The sequence below is a fragment of the Contarinia nasturtii genome, unplaced genomic scaffold (genome assembly GCF_009176525.2).
Source record: "Contarinia nasturtii isolate CC-2019 unplaced genomic scaffold, AAFC_CNas_1.1 Cnas_scaffold_1037, whole genome shotgun sequence".
Classification (NCBI taxonomy): domain Eukaryota; kingdom Metazoa; phylum Arthropoda; class Insecta; order Diptera; family Cecidomyiidae; genus Contarinia; species Contarinia nasturtii.
In genome coordinates, this window is record NW_022198383.1 from 4,557,683 (window position 1) to 4,565,914 (window position 8,232).

The window sequence follows — 8,232 nt, forward strand, 5'->3', positions numbered from 1 at the left end:
GAATAAATTGATAAAATACCATTTTTATTTACCCATTCAAATGAAAGAAAATCATGTTTTTTTTCTATTCCGGCAAGTGGCGAAAATTGTTGAGCATGTGATTGGAATTTATGATTTAGGAATGGAACACAGTGGTAAATGGTCCATTTGAACGCATTTTAGTTCCTGAATTTTTATTTAAATTTACTTGGTATTAAGTATGAAGAAGACATGATTGAAAAGACATTTTGTTTTTCAAAATTCCTTTAAAAATTTCAACTAAAACAGAGAATTTTCGATATAATTTTTTGAACTGTTCTTTTTACATAAATTTGTTCACTTTTAGAATTAACTAGAGTTTTACCAGATAAAACGCAATGAACATGTGCACAACGAATATTAAGACAACTTTTTCTATTAATTTCAAAATGTTTGATAAACCCTTTGTTCCTGTTTTTAAAAAAATCATTCATTTTTCAGTATTTCGACGAAACAAAATAAAAAGATAAAAAGAAATGAAATTCACAACAATTAAATATATTAGAATTTTAATCCAAGCATATCTTAATGAAAATAATAACATCCGTAAAACTTACACACAATAAACATTATACATATGAAATGTATGCCAACATCATTTTAACCGATTGTACTACCAAACATTTATCAATAAACCAATAAAATAATATGGAAGAGAATAACATTTAAGTTTTTTTTTCGATACACTTTTCGAAGGCGGATGTCGGTAAGTTGCAAAAAAAAACATTTAGGCAATGCATGACAATTAACACGCCCAAGCCATTCCGGCGTTAGCTAGACTCGAAGTGGCTTCCAACCAATAGCTTCAGAGCACGTTGATATTTGTGAAGTAATGCGTAAAGTCGAGTGTAGATGACAATTTGTTTTTACTGTTCATTGTTTCTCAAAATGAACACAAAATGTGAAGGAAGAGTTCATTCAATTGGTTTTTTTTTATCGAAGAAAGTGTAGTTCGTGGCATGAACATATGTGCGTACTCAGCAAATCATTGGTGCGTTTGCAAATTTCAAAATTGTTCGATGTTTTGAAATGAAAATAAGTGCATTAGTGCGCATATTTTATTTCGCTATTTTGCTTTATTGCGAATAAATAATAATATCGATTTTTGTATAATTTCAGTCAGTCATAAGTGCAACTTGAAGCAATTAGGATCACAGAAAATTCATACAAAATGTCTCGCTGGCTATTTTACATGGTTAGTACTTAACGCAGAAAAATATTTTACAGTATTTGGTTTCTTTTTTCAAATGACTTTGATGTTTTATAAATGTTTCAACCATTTCTTTTTTTAATGTAATAATCAAAATTGAATATTTTCGTTATTTTTCGCAGATTTCAATTTACATTTGTGTTGGGGTTTTTGGATTACCTACCCCCGATATTGAGACAAACCAAATTTCCCGTGAAATTGAACATCTGGAAAAAGCTGTTGACGCTCTCATAAAGGAGACAAGTGAATCCAGCCAATCAAACGAAGCAACGGATAATTCAACCGAATCTAATACGACCGAAAAAACACCAGCCCCAGCTCAAGCACAACCAGATCAAGTGAAAAGCAACAAAGAAACCGACAAAAAAGAAGAATCTACACCTGCACCACCAACTAAAATACAAAAAATCGGAATGACTTGCTATGAGCTACCCATGGAGCTACCACCATCGCCATCGCCGCAATACATCTATTATCGCTATCCCCCATCATCTATCAGACCATATATACCACCATCTTGCAGTTGCGGAAATTCACATACACCACATAATAATCGATTAGTTGCATACAATCGTTTCCCATTAACTTGGCGCTCGAACAATGATGACAAAACTTATTCTCCAAAACCAAGTTATTCGCCTATTTCAAATTATCTATATGAGCCAAGTTATCCATATTCGAGAGGCTATTCATATGCACCGCGTTATCCATATGTGCCAAGTCATTTATATGTACGACGGGATCCATATGCGCCAAGTTATCCATATTCAAGAAATTCGAATAATCCAAGTTATCAAAGCATGGTGTTTAGAAGTTCTGCATTGTCAGAATAACGAACAAATTTTTTTTTTGTCTAAGTTTCAATATATGTGAAGTGCAATTGTGAAATAAAAAAACTTTGTAATTTTCAGTTTTTTCTCAATAAACTATATTCAAATTACACAATTTTCTGCACGTGTAAAATATTTTTTTTTTTAATTTCTTTTGGGTGTTTTGTTGTTTGTTTCACTTAATGGTGACTGCAGTCACGTTGAAAAGCGTTTCACTTCAAAAAATTGTCATTGTCCGCAAATATTTTTTTTATGCGAAAAAAAAAACTCACAATCAAATGTGAAATGGGTTTGTTTCGATTTTAACGACAGTTATTTTAAAATGCATTGATTTAGGTTTGGAAAATATTTTGGAAGAAGGTGCACACACCAAACTTTTAAATCGAATTTGTGTGGAATTTTTAAAGAAAAATAGGGTAAGAAATATGAAGCAATGGTGAGTATATAATTGCTTATCTAGCTATCATTTCAACAAAATCTGCCGTAAATTGCTGCTGCATTTTTGTATGGTTTGTATTTCCTTTGTGTCATATGCTCTTTTCATTATTCCACAACGTGTGGAATAGCTCTCTTCTACTTAAAAGCATTTCGATGGAATTGAAATAGATGATGAACCATATTTCAAATAAGATCCGTTCAAAAAGTAGTCCGTACATCCATGAAAAAAAAGAACCTCATTGAAAAGACTTTACTTATAAACATTCGCAATAAAGTGTAAAGTATGATGAAAATTGAAAGAGTGCTGTATTCAGAAAAATGCCTTGCCATTGCTATTTAGCTTTTCATGCGATTTTTTTAAAGGTCTTGTCGATTCAGCGTTCATTCAGTTGATTCAGTTGATTCAGTTAATCGTCAAACTTTCTGGCTTGCAAATTCATCGACTTTGAATTTTTCAGAAAAATGTGCATAAATAGTCGATTATTGTGAAGACAAAGGTTAGTTTTCATCGAGATTTTGTTGCTTTTGAGAGATAACAATCGAATTTCTTTCACCATGGCTATTTGCGTTATTATTGGAGCGGTAATTTGTAGGTAAAGTGACTTTTGAACGAAATTTATTAAATCAACGGCGATTTTTTTTAAATTTTCCAGGTTTTATTACAATTTTTTGTATGTGAGATCGCAACACTTCCTGTTTCCAGTAACGATGAGATTTTACCTGAAGTAACATCGGAACCTTCAACATTTTTTCGTGCGAAAAGCAGCGCTACAGTAGGAATTGCAGCAGAGAAGACAACGGGAGATAGTGGATCTTTTTTTTCGAAACTAAGAACGCTCAGCGGATCAATTGCGCAGACCGAACCGAGCCACGGAACAAATTTTGAATCAACTACGTCAACGATCTCCGTCACCGCCGAAAAACCGGACAATTTCCATACACTTGCAATTGGAAAAAGTGCGACCGAAAGCATCGATATTGACGTTGAAAATCACAAACGAACGAGCACAGAGATCGATGAAGGCGTCATCATATCCAGTTCCAATGAAGAAAATGAAAATATGATTGGTTTAGCTCGTGCTTTTGGATTACTTGGAAAAACTTTAATGTTAGTTCCGCTAATCGTAGGTTAAGCTATTGTTATTTATTCTTGAGTAGTTTAATCTTAAGTCAATTATTGATTTTCTGTATTGGAATATCAAAGCCATGAGAGTGTTTTTAAGTGTTCAATAAACATGAAAAGAAGTCGTATGAAATTTTAATGAAATAAATCTCTTTATTTTTTGTGAAAAAATGTTCCATAAGGTAAGCTCGAAGCACCACTTGCTCTTTTTTTCCAGAAAATTTATTGGAAATCTGAAATCTCTTTGCCATACTAACAGAAACTAGATCTTTTTTATACGAAATTACGCTCAAATTGTTGTTTCTTTCTCTCTCTCGCGATTTGCAGTGTATGCACTTCTTTTCTACGATCAAAATGGAAGTCAGAATTGTTTATGGAACAAAAAAAATTCCATTTGCGTTTTCTTTTGCATGTGAATTCTCTTCCAAAATAATCAAATTGCTTTTCCTTTTTTTAGCTTGCCGTGCGATTTTTTTTTCTTTCAAAAAAACCTTGTTGAATCAGCTTGTGACTTAGACAAAAACACTTATGGATCTCTGCTTGTGCATGCATCAGACTTGAACTTTTCAGTAAAATGTGCATAAATACTGGATTATTCTGAAGAAAAAGGTTAGTTTTCATCGAGATTTTGTTGCTTTTAAGAGAAAACAACTATATTTTTTGTTCACTATGGCTATTTCCATTATAATTGCAACGGTAATTTGAGTGTAAAGTGTTTGTTGATCAAAATTTATATCGATATGGTTTTTTTCCTCACAGGTTTTATTACAGCTTTTTGTTTGTGATATTGCGATGCTTCCCATTTCCAATAACAAAGAGATTCTGTCTAAAGTGACATCGGATCCTTCGAATTTTTTTCATGAGCGAAGCGTGACCCCTAAAGAAACAGAAAAAACAACGATCGCAAGAGATGAAGGAACCTATTTCTCGAAACAAAGAACGTACAGTGGATCAAATATTCAAAACGAACCAAATCAAATAATCTACTTCGAATCAAATGCGGGTACTATCTTTTTCATCACAGAGAAACCGGAAGAATTCAATACACTTGCAATTGGACAAGAAGCAACTGAGGTCATCGACGATAAAAGCACCAAACGAAAGAGTCGTGAGATACCTGAGATCAACAGACATCCAAATCTCAGCGCATATAAATCAATGTTTAACGAAAAAGCAATGATTTCAATAGCCCGTGCTTTCGGACTCCTTGTAGTTCAAGTTGTAGTCGTTCCACCTCCAATATCAGAATAAGCTAATTATCTTAACAGCAATATTCGTTCTTCAATAACAGCATTAGTTTAACAGCAATATTTATTCGTTATTAAGTCAAAAATTATGTTTCTGTAAAAATTTCATTAGAGACTCGTGAATACATGAGTTAAAATTCGTTTTTAATAAATGACGAGAAAGAAAAACAAAATCTTAGACTTGAATTCTTTTGGTTGAAAGGGACTTTACAGCTTCGCATTTTATCATTTTCATTGGTGAGTTCCTATTCTTGAAACGAAAATCGAAATTGCTAAGGTAAGCAGTTGTGAATGAATATGATACTTTTTGGAAAGAAGATAGACGGCAAAAGAGACATTAAGGTTTTGAGTAAACAGGTAGTATGAGCTTTGTCAAAAGGTAAAAAAATCTTCAAATGGTCTGCAATTGCAATGTATGCATTTTGATTTTATTGTGGTGCCGTGAATGTGAACATTTCTCTCTTTTTCTCTCTCTCTCTGTGCTTGATTACATGAATTATCAACAAATATTTTGATGAATGACTTCATTTTTGTTCAATTGCAATTATCAAATGTCTTGAAACAAGTACAAGTTCACGAAACATGGAATGTGTAAAATATGCAAATATAAACAGCCTTCTTCGTCAGCATTTTGGACGAAATGTAATACGGAAGACAAAACCTTCTCACTGTTTATATTTTCGAGACGAAAAATCGTAAACGTACTGACTCTGCAAGCCGTTCAATGTTTAACGAATCAGCTGACTGAACGCTTTATTGCGCTATGATATACTCCACACCACTTCAATTTTCTATCATTCAGTAGCAAGACGTCAACCAGATAACTTCTACAAAATCTGAAAAGTGAAATTTGTGATTTTTTTCTACCACTGATTGTTTATTATGGCACAGTTGTCGTTCAGTGTAAAAATCGTGGTGTTAGTGGTGCGTGTGTTTTTCTTTTGTGTTAAACCAAGAGTGAATTTAAAAAAAAATTAAAAATTTTTTTTTATTTAATTCTTTTTGTAAGCTTTTTTCGTGGTCTGATGCTGCAACAACACCAATACCTCCGCAATCAGAGACTTTGCCTGTTGGAAAAGCCCAATTGGAGAAATCATCTACAGACAACATCAGTGTTGTACCTTCCCACAATGGTATGAATATCGTGATTTTTTTTTATTCGATCATTTGAATCAATTCTTCATTTGTGGCCTTTACTTTGTAGTCATCGTTGATTCAAATAAATTGAAAGACAAAAAGTTGCTTGGTATGGACGATTCAACACTGGTCAAATTGAAGGGCTACAAAGTCATTCCGAAAGATTCAGAAAAAACGAATATTATGAAAATTTTATTCCCAAAGAAAGAATTGAGTGAGAAAATATCGAAGAATATTGAAGTAAAGCCGGAGAATAAGACAGACGACCAAATTATATCGACCATTAAAAACAGTGACGCCAAAGATTTGGCAAAGGATTTTGTTGAAGTCGATGATATTTTATTGGTGCGTGACCCAACAGATGTTGATTTTCAAATAGATAATATTCTTGGCGATGAAGAAGATAATTTCTGGACGACGCAACTTCCATTTACCATCGAAATGACTGAAAAGCCTCTAAATGAGTTGACTTTGGCTGAACGGCTTAAGCACGCTTCAAAACGTCGCATGTTGAATAAATTGGCAAAAATGGAGGTGACGTTAAAACAACGTGAACTTGTCAAACGCGAAGATACGCCAAGTGATGCATCCAAAGCAAATGAAGCGGCAACAACAAAAAAACCTGAAAGTGAAACCATTTCGGCCACATTAGACAACAAACAAGCTGACAGTCAGGCAACAACTACTGAAAGCTCAAAGGCAACTGAGAATCAAACTGAAAATCCATCGACAAAAAAGAACGAAAGTGAGTACTTATTCAAAGTTAAATTCATTTTTTTTTACATTTACAATTTGCATTTTTTTTTGTGGTTTTATAGCGGACGATAAGAAATCGAATAGTACAGATGTAACGGTTGGAGCAGTATTAAGCAGTGGTATTGAAACGAGTGATGCAGAAAATGGAGAAGATGCTGTTTTGGGATCGGCTTTGGAAACAGTCACAGAAAAAACAAAGAGTGAAGATTCCAACGATAATTCTCAATCCGGTAAATGTGCAAATTCAACACTAATTATATTATTTATAGATAATTTTCTCTAATATTTGTATTTATAATATATCTTCCGATTTCAAATAGCAACTGAAGAACAAACAAATTCGCAAAAAGAACCACAAGTTGGAGCTTCTATTTCACAACAAAGTGCAGAGAATGCAAGCGACTTAACCGATCCAAGTGACTCCAGCGATGCCGATGCCGATGCTAATGCTCAATTACAAGGCTCTGATAGTGCACAATCCAGTGGCGCTTCCTCTTCCTCCTCTGCTTCATCTTCGAGTGCTGGTGCATCTGGGTTCAAGTCTAGTGCTCGTAATTTCAGCTCTCGAGTAGCGCAAGCCCAATCACGAATTGCGCAAGCAGCATCACGTTTTGGTCAAGCCCCATCCTCTTCTTCATCTTCAGCAAGCAGTGATATTAGAAATGATGCATCAGGACAACCAGCTCTTGGTCAACGAATTGTGGCGAGAATTAATCAGGCAGTATCCCAAATAAACCAAGGAGCTGCTGGCCAAGCATCATCTTCAGGCGCAGCCGATTCATCGTCAGGATCTAATTCTGCAACGGGAGCGCAGAAATTCGCCCAGAGAATCGCTGCCGCGGCTGCAAGATTCCAAGCCGATGTTGCAAATGATGCATCATCTTCAGGAACAGCCGATAATTCGGCAGCAGGACAACAGGCCTTCAGTCAACGTTTAGCGCAAGCTATGGCAAGATTCAACCAAGTAGTGTCTCAAGCACAGGGAGCCTCACAAATGGACCAGGCATCATCTTCAGGTAAATTAAAATAAAAAACAGTTTTAAGTTTACAGCTTTTTGTCAATTTTTAATAAATATATCGTACAACGATACGTTGTGTCAATTTACGCTCAAAAACCTTAAAATTTCATAATTATCTTCAGGAACAGCTGATTTGGCAAACGATGCGTCGTCTTCGCAAGGAGCAAATTCGGCAGCAGGACAACAGGCTTTCGGTCAACGTTTGGCCCAAGCAATGGCAAGATTCAACCAAGGACAGGCAGCCTCACAAACAACAGACCAAGCATCATCTTCCGGAACAGCCGATTTTGCAAGTGATGCATCGTCTTCGCAAGGAGCAAATTCGGCAGTAGGACAACAGGCTTTTGGTCAACGTATAGCGCAAGCAATAGCAAGATTCAATCAAGGACAGGCAGCCTCACAAACAACAGACCAAGCATCATCTTCCGGAATGGCCGATTTTTCAAGTGATGCA

At 34.9% G+C, this 8,232-nt stretch overlaps 4 protein-coding genes across 7 annotated transcripts in view; all 4 read left to right on the plus strand.

Annotated features, from left to right (window-relative positions):
* Nucleotides 1-1,137: 1,137 nt before the first annotated feature.
* On the plus strand, nucleotides 1,138-2,127 carry LOC116344155 (adhesive plaque matrix protein-like). Its single transcript, XM_031772580.1, has 2 exons — nucleotides 1,138-1,213; nucleotides 1,351-2,127. Exons 1-2 carry the CDS (start codon nucleotides 1,190-1,192, stop codon nucleotides 2,059-2,061), a joined length of 735 nt encoding a protein of 244 aa, XP_031628440.1. The 5' UTR covers nucleotides 1,138-1,189; the 3' UTR covers nucleotides 2,062-2,127.
* Nucleotides 2,128-2,958: 831 nt separating this feature from the next.
* Nucleotides 2,959-3,749, plus strand: LOC116344317. 2 transcript variants are annotated; one of them, XR_004201401.1, is made up of 2 exons: nucleotides 2,959-3,085; nucleotides 3,150-3,441. XR_004201401.1 is itself a non-coding variant. In XM_031772796.1 (2 exons), the coding sequence occupies exons 1-2, from the start codon at nucleotides 3,052-3,054 to the stop codon at nucleotides 3,627-3,629; spliced, it is 507 nt and encodes a 168-aa protein (XP_031628656.1). In that variant the 5' UTR covers nucleotides 2,964-3,051; the 3' UTR covers nucleotides 3,630-3,749. The 2 variants fall into 2 exon arrangements, 1 of the variants encoding a protein (XP_031628656.1); XM_031772796.1 differs by having other exon boundaries at nucleotides 2,964-3,078; nucleotides 3,150-3,749.
* Nucleotides 3,750-4,214: 465 nt separating this feature from the next.
* LOC116344389 lies at nucleotides 4,215-4,981 on the plus strand. The gene is made up of 2 exons (XM_031772894.1): nucleotides 4,215-4,315; nucleotides 4,379-4,981. Exons 1-2 carry the CDS (start codon nucleotides 4,289-4,291, stop codon nucleotides 4,868-4,870), a joined length of 519 nt encoding a protein of 172 aa, XP_031628754.1. The 5' UTR covers nucleotides 4,215-4,288; the 3' UTR covers nucleotides 4,871-4,981.
* A 674-nt stretch (nucleotides 4,982-5,655) lies between these two features.
* LOC116343621 (actin cytoskeleton-regulatory complex protein PAN1-like) overlaps nucleotides 5,656-8,232 on the plus strand; it is a 3,461-nt gene continuing 884 nt past the window's right edge. The window contains exons 1-6 of one of the 3 annotated variants that reach the window (XM_031771807.1): nucleotides 5,656-5,790; nucleotides 5,876-5,999; nucleotides 6,071-6,748; nucleotides 6,822-6,989; nucleotides 7,080-7,775; nucleotides 7,901-8,224. In XM_031771807.1, the coding sequence (XP_031627667.1) occupies nucleotides 5,749-5,790; nucleotides 5,876-5,999; nucleotides 6,071-6,748; nucleotides 6,822-6,989; nucleotides 7,080-7,775; nucleotides 7,901-8,224 (2,032 nt within the window). In that variant the 5' untranslated portion in view covers nucleotides 5,656-5,748. The remainder of the gene's footprint in view (nucleotides 5,791-5,875; nucleotides 6,000-6,070; nucleotides 6,749-6,821; nucleotides 6,990-7,079; nucleotides 7,776-7,900; nucleotides 8,225-8,232) is intronic. The other 2 variants (XM_031771808.1, XM_031771809.1) reach the window with 2 other exon arrangements.

Excerpts from the sequence above, each read along its gene's own strand:
- LOC116344155 (XM_031772580.1), top strand. The coding sequence starts at position 1,190 with ATGTCTCGCTGGCTATTTTACATG. Across the intron at positions 1,214-1,350 it reads CTCGCTGGCTATTTTACATG|ATTTCAATTTACATTTGTGT; the intron begins GTTAGTACTTAA and ends TATTTTTCGCAG.
- LOC116344317 (XM_031772796.1), top strand. The coding sequence starts at position 3,052 with ATGGCTATTTGCGTTATTATTGGAGCG. Across the intron at positions 3,079-3,149 it reads TTTGCGTTATTATTGGAGCG|GTTTTATTACAATTTTTTGT; the intron begins GTAATTTGTAGG and ends TAAATTTTCCAG.
- LOC116344389 (XM_031772894.1), top strand. The coding sequence starts at position 4,289 with ATGGCTATTTCCATTATAATTGCAACG. Across the intron at positions 4,316-4,378 it reads TTTCCATTATAATTGCAACG|GTTTTATTACAGCTTTTTGT; the intron begins GTAATTTGAGTG and ends TTTTCCTCACAG.